The following is a 16,906-nucleotide window of genomic DNA, read 5'->3' as shown; positions in this document are numbered from 1 at the left end:
AGTCCGAGTTTTTTCACGAAAAAAATGGATTTAAAAAATAAGCACAACAAAATAAGCCCGACTATTTTGCTCATTTCATTATTTTATCAAAAACCTAGATGTAACTATCAAAATATGTCACTTAGGTAGAAAATTTAACAAGGATCAAGAAAAATGACCTTGTTTTTAAGTGAGACACATAGTTTTTGAGTCACTTGAATTCAAAGTGGGTTTATCTAAGTCACTTTGATTCCGATTTGGTAAAAAAAAAATATCCATAACTAACACAAAAGCTAATCACCTATTCGAAATAGGCGTTTCATATTGGTTTTAGCAATAGGTTTAATCGAATTCCAAATCAAAATTGTTGTCCGGTTTATTTCGTTAGTGGGGAGTTCCGGTTTTCACAGGATGTTGGATTGTCACTCGATGGCAGTGCCATATCTCAATAAAATGACTGAAATGAATAGTAGACCAAAGGATAGGGGTTGTCTTTTTTAAAAAGTGGGTCAAATGCGTTTCTTATGACATCGTCCGAAGTTTCTGATTGAAAATCGACATTGCGGGGAGACTTTGGGAGAGTCAATTCTTCAACGTAAGAGAAGGGAATGACCCTCAGCTTTCAGACCGTGTGGGGTACATAAAAGAGGAACCTGCCGAGAACTATCATCACAATCCTCTCTCAGCCTTCTCCAGAAGAACAACAGGATAATCCAAAACTTGCAAAAATGAAATTCGTAAGTCTTTGCTCCAGCAATTTTCTATTACATGTTCATACTTAACAATCTCAATAATTCTGGCGTTGCAATAGATCATTGCTCTCGCTTTCTTGGCTGTTGCCATTGCCGCACCACAAGGAGACAAGAAACCAATTGAAATTATTTCATCCAACAGCGAAATGAACGCCGATGGCAGTTACTCGTTTGCGTAAGTTCAATCCTATCAATTGCTGATAATTTACAACGTCTTGACACACTAAGAATGAATTTCATCTTCATTTACATAGTTTCGAGAGTGCCGATGGCACAAAAGTGTCAGAGAGCGGCAACCAGAAACAAGTCGGACCTAAACCCGAAGATATTGGAACCGTCTCCAAAGGATCTTACTCTTTCACTACTCCCGATGGTGTTGTCCTCACCGTCAACTGGGTCGCTGATGAGAACGGATTCCAGGCCACTGGTGATCATTTGCCTACTCCTCCCCCCATGCCCGAACATGTCGTGAAGATGTTGGCCGACTTGAAGGCTGCCGGTGTTCTGTAAACCTGTACATATATTACCCATCCACTTGTAAACAACAAAACCAAAATGAAATTGTTCCGATCACTTTGTACCACTTCAATAGCAATGCTCCCTACTTTTTCTGGAAGTAGAATACATAGCAAACGTCTATTTCCGTAAAACCGTATCTCTTCTCGTTATTACAACAGCCAACAAATTGTTGCTACTTGTAAATGAAACAATCAAGACTGCACACTTGATGGACGGCAGTAAACCCACAACCCATCTTCCGCGGAATATGATTCTAAACGCGACAGATTTTCCCGTTCAACTTAATGATACCACTTCCAGCGTTTTGCATAGATTTGGTGGTGAAAATGAGAACAAAGTACATTTCTAGTTGTGGTAAACCTTTTCCGTATTAAAATAGCGTTCAGTGTGCAATTAAAGCAGATGAGATGTTGCTAGTTAGTTTTCCCGGAATACGGTCCCTCCCCATCAGATCTGTTGCCATCTTATAAAAAAATCATATTTTTAAATTTCCTTTAAAGGCTTGCTTGTTGACAGTGCCATTATAAACTAATGATGTGGATAGGAACAGTGAATGTCGCCTAACCGGTAAAACTCCCTGTGAACGGAAGGAATTATCTGTCCTCACTTTTACTCGATTCCGTACAAGCTTCCATCTCAATTGCCTGACATTTTGCAGGACACTCTGAAGCTAACCGCAGAGGTGCGTCTAATGGCTCCGCGCCAACTTTTATTTCAGTGAAGGTCCACCAACTGTCCGTTGCATACTGAATTTCGGAACACTGACGTTTTCTTTCTCCATTTCTGTCTGAGGCGGAATCTTTGTGGAATCACCAATTTCATACACCCATTCAGAAAGTGGGAAGGCCTTTGAATTTCAAGCCGTGGAGGAATATAAAAGATGGCCAGTGTTGGAATGATCATCACACTTCTTTCTCAGCTGTCCAGAGAAGAGCAACAGAATCCCAATACTTGACAAAAATGAAATTGGTAAGAGCTGATAAGAGTAAAATACCGCATAATCTTTATTCCATTTACATCGTTTTTATCTTGTTTAATCTCTTCTCGTTGTTGTACAACAGTCGATCGTCGCCCTCGCTTTCTTGGCCGTAGCTTTGGCTGCACCACAAGGTGACAAGAAACCCATTGAAATTATTTCATCCAACAGTGAAATGAACGCTGATGGCAGCTACTCTTTCGAGTAAGTTCATGGTGAAGTTCTATTTTGTGGACTAGATTTTGAATCCCAATTTTTGGCAGTTTTGAAAGCGCCGATGGCACAAAAGTGTCAGAGAGCGGCAACCAGAAACAAGTTGGACCTGAACCCGAAGATATCGGAACTGTCTCCAAAGGATCTTACTCTTTCACTACTCCGGATGGCGTTGTCCTCACCGTCAACTGGGTCGCTGATGAAAACGGATTCCAGGCCACTGGTGACCATTTGCCCACTCCTCCCCCATGCCCGAACATGTCGTGAAGATGTTGGCCGACTTGAAAGCTGCCGGTCTTCTGTAAATATGTCCATATATCACCCATCAACATGTAACCGCACAACCAAGACTTTGAATCTGTTTTGCTTTGTAAAGTCCACTGTAATTATTCCCTTTTTTTTCATGAAGAAATACAGAAAAATATTTCATATTTAATTTTTTTCTGCGACCACTGAAAGATAAATTTTTCGTGTGTGGCTAATCGTTTTATGTGCGGCTAGCTTCCCAAAGTTAAAGTTAAGGCATGCGGAGGGCCGTCTGCGATTCGTCAAGGCAAATAGCCAAGAATACTATTACCTTTCTCTATACTGGATTCATGAGGATGTTTGACCATTTAGAAAATGGGTTAGAAAACTAGTTGAAAAAATCCTTCTTGAAAGGACCTACACAACACGTACTCACTGTTTTTAGTTAAAAAACTTGAAAGAAAAAAAACGAAAATCGAATAAGATAGCTGTATTTTGCGGAATAGCCAATCTTCCGTAGCATAAGTTCATATACTCTAGCGTAGGTATTTCCTGCTTTGCTGTGAAATATATAAAAGGAGAACAGTCAACTTATGTCTGTTTTTAAAGTGAACGTTACCTATCAATACATCAGCATACTCGATGTTTATTGAGAGAGGCAACGTCCTAGGAAGTATTAGTCAAAACAATTTCTCGCATTCTGATTGCATCTTCAGCAAGTTATAAAAATTCTAAACATGCACCCGGTTGCCATTACAAACTAGCAGAATAACTGTCATACACTTGGCACAGTAAAGCAAGTTGTGAACACAACATTTTACGCCATAAGGAAGGTGCATTTTTTGTTTCTAATATGTTCATGGTTTGGGCAGTTGGTGGCTGTTGCGCCTCTGCTCGGAACTTTCACATGAAACGGCACTCGTTCGAAGGTATTCGTGTTCCTTTCTGATTGGTAATCAAAGAACAATAAAATGCCATCACCCGAACTTTTTGAGTGGGAATCGGCATGGGGGGAGACTTGCGAGGGTTAATTCCTCCTCTTAAGAGAAGGGAATGACCCTCAGGTGTCAGACCGTGTGGGGTACATAAAAGAGGAACCTGCCGAGAACTATCATCACAATCCTCTCTCAGCCTTCTCCAGTAGAACAACAGGATAATCCAAAACTTGCAAAAATGAAATTCGTAAGTATTTCCTCCAACAGATTTCTATTACATGTTCATACTTTTCAATCACAATTTATTCTGGCATTCCAATAGATCATCGCTCTCGCTTTCTTGGCTGTTGCCATTGCCGCGCCGCAAGGAGACAAGAAACCCATTGAAATTATTTCATCCAACAGCGAAATGAACGCCGATGGCAGCTACTCTTTCGAGTAAGTCCAACTGCTCATTGCTGTTCCTCTTTTTTTTGTGTGGAAAAGATCAATTTTTCATATTTATACAGTTTCGAGAGTGCCGATGGCACTAAGGTGCAAGAAAGTGGCAACCAGAAACAAGTTGGACCTAAACCCGAAGACATCGGAACCGTCTCCAAGGGATCTTACTCTTTCACTACTCCCGATGGTGTTGTCCTCACTGTCAACTGGGTCGCTGATGAGAATGGATTCCAGGCCACTGGTGATCATTTGCCTACCCCTCCCCCCATGCCCGAGCACGTCGTGAAGATGTTGGCTGATTTGAAGGCTGCCGGTCTCCTGTAAACCTGTGCATATATTATTCATTTACACGTTACGACTCAATCAAAATCGAATTGCTCCGATCACTTTGTACAATTTCAATGGCAATATTCCCAATTTATTCTGGGAGTAAAATACAAAACAAACATCTAGTTCCGTAAAACCGATCCTCTTTTCTTTACTACAACAACCAACATATTGAAGCCACTTGTAAATGAAACAATCAAGATAACACATTTGATTTGTTAATCATAAACCCACAATCCATCTTCGTTGGAATGTGTTTGTTTGTGAACAGTTTTCACTTTCAAAGGAATGGACCCAACACTTCCGCTATTTATGCAGACTTGAAAGGGAAGGAAACAATGAGACGCACGTCCAATTTTGAGAAACATCTTCAAATTTAAAAAGTGTTGGGAGCGCAATTGAAGTTCGCATATCAGTTCTTTTAGTAGTATTTTAGAAATAAATTCCCTGTTTGTCAAATCTGTCGATTCTTATGAAGATTTCATGCTCATAAACTTTCTATTAAGTCTTGCGTTACTGTACCCTTGTTAACTAAAGATTCGGATTGCAATAGTGAGTGTCGCCTAATGAGGAAAACTAACTGCGACCGGAACGCATTTCAATCCTCACTTTTACTTGACTCGTTACAAGCTTCCATCGACATTGCGGACATTTCACGGGGGCCCTAAACTGACCGCAGAGGTGCGTCTAATGGCTCCGCGCCAACTTTTATTTCAGCGAAGGTCCACCAACTGTCCGTTGCATACTGAATTTCGGAACACTGACGTTTTCTTTCTCCACTTCTATCTGAGGCGACCACGGGAATCCATCAAGCTATTCAGAAAGTGGGAAAGCCCTTGAATTTCAGGCCGCGGAGGAATATAAAAGATGGCCAGTGTTGGAATGATCATCACACTTCTTTCTCAGCTGTCCACAGAAGAGCTACAGAATCCCAACACTTGTCAAAAATGAAATTGGTATGAGTAAAATCCAAAATTTAATTCTTTTAAATTTCTTTTGCTTAATCCCTTCATTGTACGACAGTCGATTGTCGCCCTCGCTTTCTTGGCTGTGGCTTTTGCTGCTCCACAAGCAGACAAGAAACCCATTGAAATTATTTCGTCCAATAGCGAAACAAATGCTGATGGAAGCTATTCTTTTGCGTAAGTTTGTTCATTTCTACGATCGATTAGTTTATTAAATGAAATTGATTTTATAAATTTATTAAATTTATAAAATTGAATGGATCCAATTTCATTTGCAGATACGAGAGTGCTGATGGGACAAAAGTTTCAGAAAGCGGCAACCAGAAACAAGTGGGACCTAAACCCGAAGACATTGGAACCGTCTCCAAAGGATCTTACTCTTTCACTACCCCGGACGGCGTTGTCCTTACTGTTAACTGGGTCGCAGATGAGAATGGATTCCAGGCCACCGGTGATCATTTGCCTACTCCTCCCCCCATGCCCGAACATGTCGTGAAGATGTTGGCCGACTTGAAGGCTGCTGGTGTTCTGTAAACCTGTCCATGAATTTTACACATCAATTTGAAGCCATACAATCAAGATTTTGGATCCGTCTCCACTTTGTAAATTCACAAAAATTGTTCCCCTTTTTTATCAAAACAAAATACAGAAAAATTGTTTCAATTTGATTGTTTTCCTGCTATTACTGAAAAACAAACGGTTGGTGGGTGTCATTTCATTCTATATGAGCGACTAGACTTATAAAGTTTACGTTAGGGCATTTGGATTGCCACCTGCCACTGCCACTCGTTAGATGAAAACACTATGACGCATTGCTATGCAGTATTAATGAAGATGAAGGACCATTTAAATAGAGGATTGATTGAAAATCTATTTGAAAAACTCCTTTTCGAAATGAGCTACAATAGTACGCACTATTTTCAAGTTCAAAAACTTGAAAAGAATAGAAAATCGAACAGCTGTATCACCAAAAACTTATAGAACAAAGCATCGTCCTGAGAACTATTCATAAAATTGATGTCTCGTTCAATTTAAATGGACCATCCAAAGATTGGAACATATCCAACGCGTCACTGAATGCCGTTGCAAAGTGACAGCTATCGAATCAGTATCATTGTTTTGGTACAACAATGCTAGTGGTGAACATAAAATCTTGCAAGAAAAGGAAACAAAATTTTACTTTTCAAAACATGACCATTAGTTGCTGGCTATCGTGCTTCAACTCAACTTTCGCCAAACTTGGCGCCCATTCGAAGGCATTCGTGTATCTAATTTTCTGATGAGGAATCGCAGAGCAATGAAATGCCATCGTCCGAATTTTTTGAGTGGGAATCGGCATGAGGGGAGACTTGAGAGAGTTAATTCCTCCTCTTACGAGAAGGGAATGACCCTCAGCTTTCAGACCGTGTGGGGTACATAAAAGAGGAACCTGCCGAGAACTTTCATCACAATCCTCTCTCAGCCTTCTCCAGAAGAACAACAGGATATTCCAAAACTTGCAAAAATGAAATTCGTAAGTCTTTCTTCGTGTGGATTTCTATTACTGGTTCATATTTTTCAATCGCATTCATTCTGGCGTTCGAATAGATCATCGCTCTCGCTTTCTTGGCTGTTGCCATTGCCGCGCCGCAAGGAGACAAGAAACCCATTGAAATTATTTCATCCAACAGCGAAATGAACGCCGATGGAAGCTATTCCTTTGCGTAAGTTAATCCTTCACCTGCTCATAATTAACGACGTCTTGTTACATTACGCATGAATCTCATCTTCATGTCACAGTTTCGAGAGTGAGGATGGCACGAAAGTGCAGGAAAGCGGCAACCAGAAACAAATCGGACCTAAACCCTAAGACATTGGAACCGTCTCCAAGGGATCTTACTCTTTCACTACTCCCGACGGTGTTGTCCTCACTGTCAACTGGGTCGCTGATGAAAATGGATTCCAGGCCACCGGTGATCATTTGCCTACCCCTCCTCCCATGCCTGAGCACGTCGTGAAGATGTTGGCTGATTTGAAGGCTGCCGGTGTTCTGTAAACCTGTACATATATTACCCATCCACTTGTAAACAACAAAACCAAAATGAAATTGCTCCGATCACTTTGTACCACTTCAATGGCAATGCTCCCTAATTTTTTGGGAGTAGAATACATAACAAACGTCTAATTCCGTAAAACCATATCTCTTCCCCTTATTACAACAGTTAACATATTGCAGGTACTTATAAATGATACAATTGTGACCACACATTTGTTGTGCGGAAATTAACCTGCAACCCGCCTTCCGCGGAATATGATTCTACGTGATCGATTTTTACTCTCAAAGTAATGATACACCTTCCGCTTTTTACGCATATTTGACGGGGAACATAAGAACAAGATACATGTCTAGTTGTGATTAGCGTTTTCATATTCAAATAGCGTTCGGTGTGCAACTAAAGCACACAAAATGCTGCTTGCAATATTCCATGAATAAATGCCCTGCACATCAAATCTGCATTCCATGATTAAAATTTCATTTCTTTAAATTTCCTTTAAAGGATTGCTCATTGACAGTACCCTTGTAAAATAATGTTGTGGAATGGAACAGTGAATGTCGCCTAACCGGTAAAACTCCCTGTGAACGGAATGAATTGCTGTCCTCACTTTTACTCGACTCACTACAAGCTTCCATCTCAAATGCCGACGTTTTGCAGATGCTCTGAACTGACCGCAGAGGTGCGTCAGATGGCTCCGCACCAACTTTTCTTTCAGCGAAGGTCCACCAGCTCTCCGTTGCCTACTGAATTTCAGAACACTAATAGCGTTTTCTTTCTTCACTTCTATCTGAGACGGATTCTTGAAGGCAATCACCGTAATCCATACACCCATTCAGAAAGTGGGAGGGCCCTTGAATTTCAGGCCGTGGAGGAATATAAAAGATGGCCAGTGTTGGAATGATCATCACACTTCTTTCTCAGCTGTCCACAGAAGAGCAACAGAATCCCAACACTTGTCAAAAATGAAATTGGTATGAGTAAAATCCAAAATTTAATTCTTTTAAATTTCTTTTGTTTAATCCCTTCATTGTACGACAGTCGATTGTCACCCTCGCTTTCTTGGCTGTGGCTTTTGCTGCACCTCAAGGAGACAAGAAACCCATTGAAATTATTTCGTCCAATAGTGAAATGAACGCCGATGGCAGCTACTCTTTCGAGTAAGTTCAACTACTCATCGCTGTTCCTCTTTTTCTTTACTGGAAAAGATCAACTTCTTTATTTATGTACAGTTTCGAGAGCGCTGATGGCACCAAAGTGTCAGAGAGCGGAAATCAGAAACAAGTTGGACCTAAACCCGAGGATATTGGAACCGTCTCCAAAGGATCTTACTCTTTCACTACTCCCGATGGTGTTGTCCTTACTGTCAACTGGGTTGCTGATGAGAACGGATTCCAAGCCACCGGCGACCATTTACCCACTCCTCCCCCCATGCCCGAGCATGTCGTGAAGATGTTGGCCGACTTGAAGGCTGCCGGTCTTCTGTAAATCTGTCCATGAATTTCACACATCAATTTGAAGCCATACAATCAAGATTTTGGATCCGTTTCCACTTTGTAAATTCACTCAAATTGTTCTCCTTTTTTATCAAAACAAAATACATAAAAATTTTTTCAATTTAATTGCTTTCCTTCTATTACTGAAAAACAAACGGTTGGTGGGTGTCACTTCATTCCAAGAGCGACTAGACTTGTAAAGTTTAAGTTAGAGCATTTGGATTGCCTCCTGCCCTTCGTTAAAGCAAATGGATGAAAATACTATGACGCATTTCTATACTGTATGAATGAAGATGTGGGACCAATTATGGAGGATAGATTTAAAACCTATTTGAAAAACTCCTTTTCGAAATGAGCTACGATAGTACGTACTATTTTTTAGTTTAAAAATGTTTTAAACGTTTCGAAAATCGAACAGCAGTAGGCTATCCCCAAAAACTTAGAGAACGAAGCATCGTCATAAGAAGTATTCGTAAAAATGATGTGTTGTCCATTTCAAATAGATCTTCTTAAGGTTGAACATTTTCAAACGTGTCTCCGGTTGCCTTTGCAAAGTAGCAGCATCAGTATCGTAGTTTCGGTATAACAATGCAAGTGATGAGCATAAAATCTTGCGAGAAGAGAAAACTGAATATTTCGTTTAAAACATGACCATGATTTGGATAGTCAGTGACTATCGTGCTTCTATTCAACCTTCACCAAAATTGGCACCCATTCGAAGGCATTCGTCTATCTACATTTCTGATAAGGAATCGCAGAGCAATGAAATGCTATCGTCCGAGGTTTTCGAGTGGGAGTCGGATCGGAACAAGACTTGGGAGACAATTCCTCCTCTTAAGAGAAGGGAATGATTCTCACCTTTCAGACCGTGTGGGGCACATAAAAGAGGAACCTGCCGAGAACTATCATCACAATCCTCTCTCAGCCTTTTCCAGAAGAACAACAGGATATTCCAAAACTTGCAAAAATGAAATTCGTAAGTCTTTCCTCCAACAGTTTTCTATTACACGTTCATACTTTTAAATTGCATTTATTCCGGCACTCAAATAGATCATCGCTCTCGCTTTCTTGGCTGTTGCTATTGCCGCACCGCAAGGAGACAAGAAACCAATTGAGATCATTTCATCCAACAGCGAAATGAACGCCGATGGCAGTTACTCGTTTGCGTAAGTTAATCGTTCAACTGCTGATTACTTACGCCATCTTGTCACACTAAGAACGAATCATCTTCATCGTCATCTTCATGTCACAGTTTCGAGAGTGAGGATGGCACGAAAGTGCAGGAAAGTGGCAACCAGAAACAAGTCGGACCTAAACCCGAAGACATTGGAACCGTCTCCAAAGGATCTTACTCTTTCACTACTCCCGATGGTGTTGTCCTTACTGTCAACTGGGTTGCTGATGAGAACGGATTCCAGGCCACCGGCGATCATTTACCCACTCCTCCCCCCATGCCCGAGCATGTCGTGAAGATGCTGGCCGATTTGAAGGCTGCCGGTGTTCTGTAAACCTTGTCTTTAATTTTCCCGATAACATGTATAATTTCCCTGTAGAATACTTCGACTGCCTTGTACAATTTGGATTTTAAATGGTTTCATGTAATAAAAACTTTTTGAAAACAAAAAAATTCAATACCGATCTTCAACAGCAGTAAAACATTGTAGTCAAGAAGAAACCAAAGAGCTTCTTTGCAATAAAGTCAACGTTTCGCAAACCGAGCGGATTCGCAATAGTGTCAAAACGCGTTCTAGGACGTCGGGACATTTTTCTTCAGAAAGCAAAACAATCGGAAAACTTTTTAAAACTATTTGTATTATGTCTTGCATGTGTACATTACGATTCAGGGACTCTTTGTTACTATCCCGCTAGAATTCAAAAGAATTTAACAAAACGTAAAATAATTCGATACGATCGTGATTTAAAAATTGCTCGTGAAAACACGCATGTAGGATGAAACGAGCGTTAACGTTGTTATGTCTCATACGTTTTCTTATGTTGTAGGGCTCCGTCTTCAATACGCATGGGCTGGCTGAACCCAACCAGTGGGAACTGCATTTCCGCCCGTCTTCTCGCTAGTCGAAAGGTGCGCAATATCAACAGCAGCAAATAGAGGCGCTGTAGGGATATGGTCCCCAGTTGGCTGGAACCCATTTTCATCAGCTACCCAAGTGACTGAAATTTTCCTCCCATCGGGAGCAGTATAGGAATATGATCCCTTTGCAACAGTGCCACTACCTTCCGGATCAGCTCCGATTTCCTTTTGGTATCCACTGGCTTCCACTTTGATCCCGTCTTCCGTTTCGTAGCTAAATCAACGTTTTAAAGTATTAGTATAATGACCTTAAAAAATGGCACGGATGGAATGCATTTCTACGTTCGACGTCGTTCTTACTTGTAGGAGAAGCTTCCGTCTTCGTTGAGTACATTTTCGGAACTCAGGATGGCAACGGGGAGTTTGTCGCTGTGCGTAGAGTATTGCCGACCTACTTCATTCGCGCCGTTTGATGAAATCCAACGGTTAGCAGCAGCTTGAAAATGGTTTAAATCCTCGACTGTCACAGTTTGGTGTGAAGTTTGATAACGATTGTTGGATCCGGTGAGAGATGGTTGGCTGGATGGATAGCCGCTCTGTTGCGGAGATGCGCTGGGTTGTTCAAAACCATAAGATGATTGCGGATGATTGACTGGATGTGTTGCTGATGGTTGTTGGTAACCACCTCCCAGGGAAGAGGGTAGTGTGTTAGTATGGCTTATATCAGCAGAGGTCGATTGAAAAGGTTCGGCTGAATAATAACCCCACTGTTGTTGTAACGGGAAATGTTCTGTGTTGTCCAGCCGAATTGCTGGAACACCGTAACTCCCAACAGATTGTTGTGACGCTACAATAGGTTGAGTTTCTTCGGCACCAAGCTGCGCAACACCATAAGCTGAGCTGGCCAATTCAAGAGGTGGTTCCGGCAAAACCAACGATGGATATGGTCCCAAAACGTACTTGGGAATTGCGGAATCATCGAAGGAAGGCACTGGAGCTGCGCGGAATGTCGAGGGACTTTTCGACGGGCGGTTGTTGGGACATCCCCTAGCGAATAACTGGGCTCGAAGACCTCACCTACTTCTGCGACTTGTGTTGGAAATCTCCTCCACTGATTGCAAGTTAGTGTTGGACGTTGCGTAAGCGGACTGCAGCGGAACTTGGTAACTCACAGCCGGTTCGGGAATCAATTGTTGCTCATTTGCATTGGTCTTGTAGTTAACCTCTTGGCTCTCCCCAGAAAAACTGCCATCATTCATTGCAAGGGTAGCTTCAGTTGTTGGGTTAACCGGCTGTAAGACATGCTCACCACTGGATTCCGGATGAATAGGTTGCGGAGTGTGAACTTCATTTACTTCAATCGGCGCCACAGGTGCATCAGTTTCAAGTGGGAGGTTTTTATCTTCAATTGCCAAATGGGGTACGGATGTTGAAGACAAGTTGTCGGATAAAGTAAGTGCAACGTTAGGTGAAGGGTTCTGATAATTAAGAGTTTCTGGTGTTGGCAACGTGCTAGCATTTGTTGAAGCGGTTCCAGTCATTGTTGGAAAAGTATGGGTAGGATAATCGACATTGGGTTGCATTTCCGAATGGGTTGCTGGGACGTCTGGGGTTTGGTCGTTTGTTTCTATCTTTGCTCCCTGACTGGGTTTTCTAGTAATCAAAACGGCAGTTTGTAACGGCGTCTCCAGTGAACCTTCATTCGACGCCTCTTTTTCATTTCTCATTTTCATGGTGGATACTTGTCCAGCCGGTTGTTTTGCCCGTTGCTGTTGGTAACCTCCGGTAGCCGGTGCAGGTCCAGTTGGATATGGTGGGTACACGGGTGTCTTAGTATTACCAACGCCATATGAAGGAATCCAACGCGGTGGTGGCAGATTTGTAACCAAACTGCCTGTACCCGGATGACTTGATGCCTCTGCTGGAACGGGTTTCACTGCTGGGCTATATGCTGGACTGTGTACCGGGGCATGGCTTTTTGCCGCTGGGCCGGACGGATAGGACTGCGACGTAACGACTGCCACCTTTTCATCAGGTTGTTTCGGTGGAAATGGTTTGATCACGGAACTGACTTTAGGTGCGTAAGGACGTGTTGTTTTGATTGTTCCTTGAGTTCCATGCTGGGCTTGGTAAGCGCTGGCTTTCGGGACGCTCGGCGGGACTGCAACATGCGACTGCTTAGGAAAATAAGATCTAGCACCTGGCGCTTGATTAACTGGCGTGTATTGACGACGTGTTCCAGCCGCAGGATGTGCGTTGACACCACCGGGAAGCCAGGATTGATGTCTACCGTATACTCCAGCATTCAAATGAGGATGTGAAGTCATAGGATAATGCACGGCGGTTGGCCCAACTGGTTTTTGGAACGTGTAACCATCGGCTGTCCCGACCAACCACGTTGCAATAACCACCTGAATTCATTCAAAAAACGATGATGAATTTTCCAAAATTGCGATTGCACAAATGAAATGAATTTCACCTACCAGCAAGTACATGGCTAAAAAGGGAGTGTTATATTACTTCCAGACGGTTGCAACAAGTGACGTGTTCTGACTCTGTTTCGACGCCACCGCCTTCTTTTTATACTTTGGTGACATTTTTCCTCTACGACAGGGAAGTCAGCGTACAGGTCACTCCTACTGGAAGTGTTCGTTTTCTAAACCGCAACAGATTGTCGCGCATTGTCAGTGCTCATTCAAAGAAATTGAGCTGTGATGGATCCCAGATTGAGATGCTTTTCTGTTGTTTCCCTAATTGGCAAAGAACTTTCCCCACTGCGTTTGAGAAAAAGCTGCTAGCTGAGCTCTTCTTTTTAGTGCAGGTGTGCCGTTTCCTTATTCCGCAGGACTTTCACGCGAGTACGCGGCGGGCTGGCGCTCGAACGTCTTAATTAGGCGACGAAACACACAGTGTATAATAACTCTCGGTTTCTTTCTAAAAGTATCACACAGCACGCATAACAACAGCTAAAGTGCCATTCCTGGTTATAGACTATCCTAGGTACGTATCGAGTTATTTGAGTTGAAAGAAATCAGACAGCCATGTAGAAAAGCAGTTGGATTCTTTATTGATTCCAGTCTATATATGGTACATGTTGTGAACAAATTTTTTTTTTTTTTTCGAAATCTAAGGCTTGGCAGGTTTCTGGAATTGTCGATTACAGGATACAGCAGTTGTCCTAACGGTGGATGTCCGTCACACAAGAAAGGAAGTTTAAAGACGACCAGCAGCTCTCAAGTCGGCCAGCATCTTCACAACGTGTTCGGGCATCGGTGGGGCAACGGGCAAATGATCACCTTTAGCCTGGAAACCGTTTTCATCGGCCGTCCAGTTAACGGTGAGCACAACACCTTCTGGAGTGACGTAAGAGTAAGATCCACGAGAAACAGCGCCAATGTCCTCGGGTTTCGGTCCGAGTCTCTTCTGGAATCCGCTGGCTTCTACTTGAATTCCATCCTCACTGGCAAAGCTGAAAGTAGACAGACATGGACAGCTCAATAATAATGACGATGAGGATAGGTATACAGTTAAAAACAGTTACCTGTGCTTCCAGCTTCCGTCCTCTTTGAGATCGTTGGTCGATCTCAAAATGGCGACGGGCTTAACTTCGGCATCGGTTTTGGTATCGCGAGTGACAACAGTAAACGGCCAAGGATTTTGCAAGACGTTGGCGGAAGCCGCAGCGAAGAGAGCAACAACAATCAACTGCAACAACAACAAAGTGAAACGATTCGGATAGTTTTGCGAGTTTGCAACACGTATAGGATTTCGATGAAACGAATAGACGGTGGTCAAAAGAGACTTACCAATTTCATGATGGATGTTTGGGGGCTGTTTGTAGAGCTGGATGTTTGCTGGAATGAAGAAGAAGATTGTCTGGCTTTTGTTGGATCCTGCCTGCTGTTTTTATACTGCATTTTATCAGTGAACGCGATCGGAAAGAGGATTTTTGTATAGCTCTTTCAACGAAGAGAGTCGAATATGTCCACACTTGGCAATTTGAAAACATCCAAAATGAAAAGCAGAGCTCACGGAAGGGGAACGGACACTTAACACATATACGGGTATAAAAGTGTGTGTGTGAAGAGAGAGAGGGTTGATGCTGTGCATAACGAGAAACATTACTTTCACTAGAAATCACTTAAAAACGGTTGACACAAGGCCATCTTCCTCCATATCTGATCCTACACGTGGGTGCGTCTCTTTTCCATAGTCTCGTCCTAAACGCACCGACTGTTAGGCTTTTTCAGTATACGATCACTATCGGCCACAGGTGATTCGTCAAACGTCAATCATGTCGTCATAGATGTCCTGAAAGAGTTTAAAAACACAGCCTGATGGATATCCGCATAAAATTGACACTAAAATAAAAACCTAGATGATACATTTATCTCGTTCGCCAAATTTCCAAGGAAAAGTTTGTCAGACTTTCTCTTCGTTTGGCGTTAGTACGTGATGACGTGATGCCAGTGACATCTTCTTGGTGATTTGCCATCATGTATCCCTGTGGATCGATTCCAATTTCATTGAAATGGGCGTTCGCTTTTAGCGAAAGGACCAACTGTACATCGCACAACCATCAACGGGATTGCGTTTGTTCCAATTGAATTTATTTTCATTAGATCGTCGGGATTTGATAGCTGGGCCATGGTTGTGAAGTCAAATTGCATCAGTGCAGAACATTTTTAAAAGAGCGTTTTAGAATTATGAACATGAAATGGTGTATTACGTTAGCATTCGAAACGACGTATACTACAAATGAGCGTTATGATACAAATAGACAACCAAGAGGCAAGCCGAGGCAGTTCCAGAAAATTGGCAAAAACCCATAAAAATTCAATGAAGGGGGGCGTATCTACAAGGCAGAAGGAGCTGATTCCACTGGAGCAGATGCAACTGGAGTATCATCATCTAGAACAGCTTCAACGGGAGTAACTTCAGCTGGAACAGCTGCGTCCGCAGAAGGTTCAACTGGAGCAGCGTCATTCAGAGAATCTTGAACTGGGACAGTTTCAACTGGACTGCTCACAGCTGGAGCAGCTTCTACTGGGGTAGTTTCAGCTGGAACAGATGCATCCGCAGAAGGTTCAGCCGGAGCAGCGTCATCTAGAGAGTTCTGAACCGGAACAGTTTCAACCGTACTGCTCACAGATGAAGCAGCTTCTACTGGGGTAGTTTCAGCTGGAACAGCGTCATCCAGAGAATCTTGAGCTGAAGCAGTTTCAGTCGGACTGCCCACAGCTGGAACAGATTCGACTGCAGCAGATGCAACTGCAGCGACTTCGACTTGAGCTGGAGCACTTGCAGCTGGAACAGGATCTTGAGAAACATCCATCGGAGCTCCCTCGGCAGCAACAACAACGTTGACCGGCTTTTCAGTAGCAATGGAAATAGCGTCAAGAGCGGCCTCCATGTCTGCCAACATCTTCACGACGTGTTCGGGGGTAGGTGGAGGAGTGGGCAAGTGATCACCGGTGGGCTGGAATCCGTTCTCATTAGCGATCCATGTGACGGTGATGGCAGCTCCTTCCGGATTGGTAAACGAGAAAGAGCCAGTAGACACCGTGCCACTTGCCGTACCGATTTGCTTCTGACTGCCACTTTCATTGACGACGATGCCATGCCCAGTCTCGAAGCTACACAATTGAATTAGCAAATTCGCAGCGTTAAATCCAATATTAAACGCAGTTTACTATAGTGGCATAAGTTCGTTTACTTGTTGACGAATGATCCATTCTCAATGGACAGTTCTTGTTTCAAAATGGGGATGGGTGTGGTGGTGATGGGCACGACCAGTGGGGCATCCTCAGCAGGGGAGCAGAGCTGGAACCCAACGGGGAAGCGCAAACGGCCGCAATAAGAAGAGTGAAAACAAATGCCTGCATTACAATAAAAAATATCGATCTTTTAGCTGAATTGTTTATTGCTAAATAAAAATGACGTGTACGTACGTATTTCATTTTGATGTTGGGACTGTAGCAAGTGCTGCGAT

At 42.8% G+C, this 16,906-nt stretch overlaps 9 protein-coding genes across 15 annotated transcripts in view; 5 read left to right on the top strand and 4 right to left on the bottom strand.

Moving 5' to 3' along the window:
* The window catches only part of LOC116915525 (larval cuticle protein LCP-22), a 33,430-nt gene extending 24,422 nt beyond the window's left edge, over nucleotides 1-9,008 (top strand). The window contains exons 3-4 of one of the 2 annotated variants that reach the window (XM_045169003.1): nucleotides 986-1,223; nucleotides 8,857-9,008. In XM_045169003.1, the coding sequence (XP_045024938.1) occupies nucleotides 986-1,223; nucleotides 8,857-8,874 (256 nt within the window). In that variant the 3' untranslated portion in view covers nucleotides 8,875-9,008. Of the gene's footprint in view, nucleotides 1-790; nucleotides 907-985; nucleotides 1,382-8,856 lie in introns of those variants that run through there. The other variant, XM_045169005.1, reaches the window with a different exon arrangement.
* On the top strand, nucleotides 571-10,509 carry LOC116915524 (larval cuticle protein LCP-22). 5 transcript variants are annotated; one of them, XM_045169001.1, is made up of 3 exons: nucleotides 571-716; nucleotides 3,943-4,058; nucleotides 4,130-4,524. In XM_045169001.1, exons 1-3 carry the CDS (start codon nucleotides 708-710, stop codon nucleotides 4,383-4,385), a joined length of 381 nt encoding a protein of 126 aa, XP_045024936.1. In that variant the 5' UTR covers nucleotides 571-707; the 3' UTR covers nucleotides 4,386-4,524. The 5 variants fall into 5 exon arrangements, with proteins under 5 accessions (XP_045024936.1, XP_045024934.1, XP_045024937.1 ...); XM_045168999.1 differs by lacking the exons at nucleotides 3,943-4,058; nucleotides 4,130-4,524 and adding exons at nucleotides 9,933-10,048; nucleotides 10,135-10,509 and having other exon boundaries at nucleotides 619-716; XM_045169002.1 differs by lacking the exon at nucleotides 571-716 and adding an exon at nucleotides 3,747-3,867.
* On the top strand, nucleotides 2,175-6,016 carry LOC116915517 (larval cuticle protein LCP-22). Of its 2 annotated transcripts, none has more exons than XM_045168988.1 (3): nucleotides 2,175-2,219; nucleotides 5,412-5,530; nucleotides 5,632-6,016. In XM_045168988.1, exons 1-3 carry the CDS (start codon nucleotides 2,211-2,213, stop codon nucleotides 5,885-5,887), a joined length of 384 nt encoding a protein of 127 aa, XP_045024923.1. In that variant the 5' UTR covers nucleotides 2,175-2,210; the 3' UTR covers nucleotides 5,888-6,016. The 2 variants fall into 2 exon arrangements, with proteins under 2 accessions (XP_045024923.1, XP_032776568.2); XM_032920677.2 differs by lacking the exon at nucleotides 2,175-2,219 and adding an exon at nucleotides 5,231-5,344.
* On the top strand, nucleotides 6,733-7,429 carry LOC116915526 (larval cuticle protein LCP-22). Its single transcript, XM_032920687.2, is given in 3 exon segments — nucleotides 6,733-6,866; nucleotides 6,941-7,056; nucleotides 7,133-7,429. Coding segments are annotated over 3 exon segments (381 nt in total). The 5' UTR covers nucleotides 6,733-6,857; the 3' UTR covers nucleotides 7,389-7,429.
* On the top strand, nucleotides 8,226-9,008 carry LOC116915514 (larval cuticle protein LCP-22). The gene is made up of 3 exons (XM_032920673.2): nucleotides 8,226-8,360; nucleotides 8,428-8,546; nucleotides 8,619-9,008. Exons 1-3 carry the CDS (start codon nucleotides 8,352-8,354, stop codon nucleotides 8,872-8,874), a joined length of 384 nt encoding a protein of 127 aa, XP_032776564.1. The 5' UTR covers nucleotides 8,226-8,351; the 3' UTR covers nucleotides 8,875-9,008.
* Nucleotides 10,510-10,674: 165 nt separating the features above from the next.
* On the bottom strand, nucleotides 10,675-11,984 carry LOC123470248 (the record flags this gene model as incomplete). The annotated part of the gene is made up of 2 exons (XM_045170308.1): nucleotides 10,675-11,188; nucleotides 11,275-11,984. Coding segments are annotated over 2 exons (1,005 nt in total), but the record flags the coding sequence as incomplete, so codon positions are not given.
* Nucleotides 11,959-13,574, bottom strand: LOC116915372 (uncharacterized protein KIAA0754). The gene is made up of 2 exons (XM_032920479.2): nucleotides 13,398-13,574; nucleotides 11,959-13,325 (listed from the first exon to the last, which is right to left on the bottom strand). The coding sequence occupies exons 1-2, from the start codon at nucleotides 13,407-13,409 to the stop codon at nucleotides 11,988-11,990; spliced, it is 1,350 nt and encodes a 449-aa protein (XP_032776370.2). The 5' UTR covers nucleotides 13,410-13,574; the 3' UTR covers nucleotides 11,959-11,987.
* A 384-nt stretch (nucleotides 13,575-13,958) lies between these two features.
* LOC116917162 (endocuticle structural glycoprotein SgAbd-1) lies at nucleotides 13,959-14,879 on the bottom strand. The gene is made up of 3 exons (XM_032922532.2): nucleotides 14,721-14,879; nucleotides 14,456-14,619; nucleotides 13,959-14,383 (listed from the first exon to the last, which is right to left on the bottom strand). Exons 1-3 carry the CDS (start codon nucleotides 14,829-14,831, stop codon nucleotides 14,128-14,130), a joined length of 531 nt encoding a protein of 176 aa, XP_032778423.2. The 5' UTR covers nucleotides 14,832-14,879; the 3' UTR covers nucleotides 13,959-14,127.
* A 739-nt stretch (nucleotides 14,880-15,618) lies between these two features.
* LOC116915422 (fibrous sheath CABYR-binding protein) lies at nucleotides 15,619-16,874 on the bottom strand. Its single transcript, XM_032920552.2, is given in 4 exon segments — nucleotides 15,619-16,550; nucleotides 16,631-16,733; nucleotides 16,736-16,793; nucleotides 16,866-16,874. Coding segments are annotated over 4 exon segments (951 nt in total). The 3' UTR covers nucleotides 15,619-15,769.
* Between the last annotated feature and the right edge of the window lie 32 nt (nucleotides 16,875-16,906).

Source organism: Daphnia magna, linkage group LG2, assembly GCF_020631705.1.
Source record: "Daphnia magna isolate NIES linkage group LG2, ASM2063170v1.1, whole genome shotgun sequence".
NCBI lineage: Eukaryota > Metazoa > Arthropoda > Branchiopoda > Diplostraca > Daphniidae > Daphnia > Daphnia magna.
Note: the sequence above shows the minus strand (reverse complement) of the source record. Positions and strands in the feature narration are given on the sequence as shown.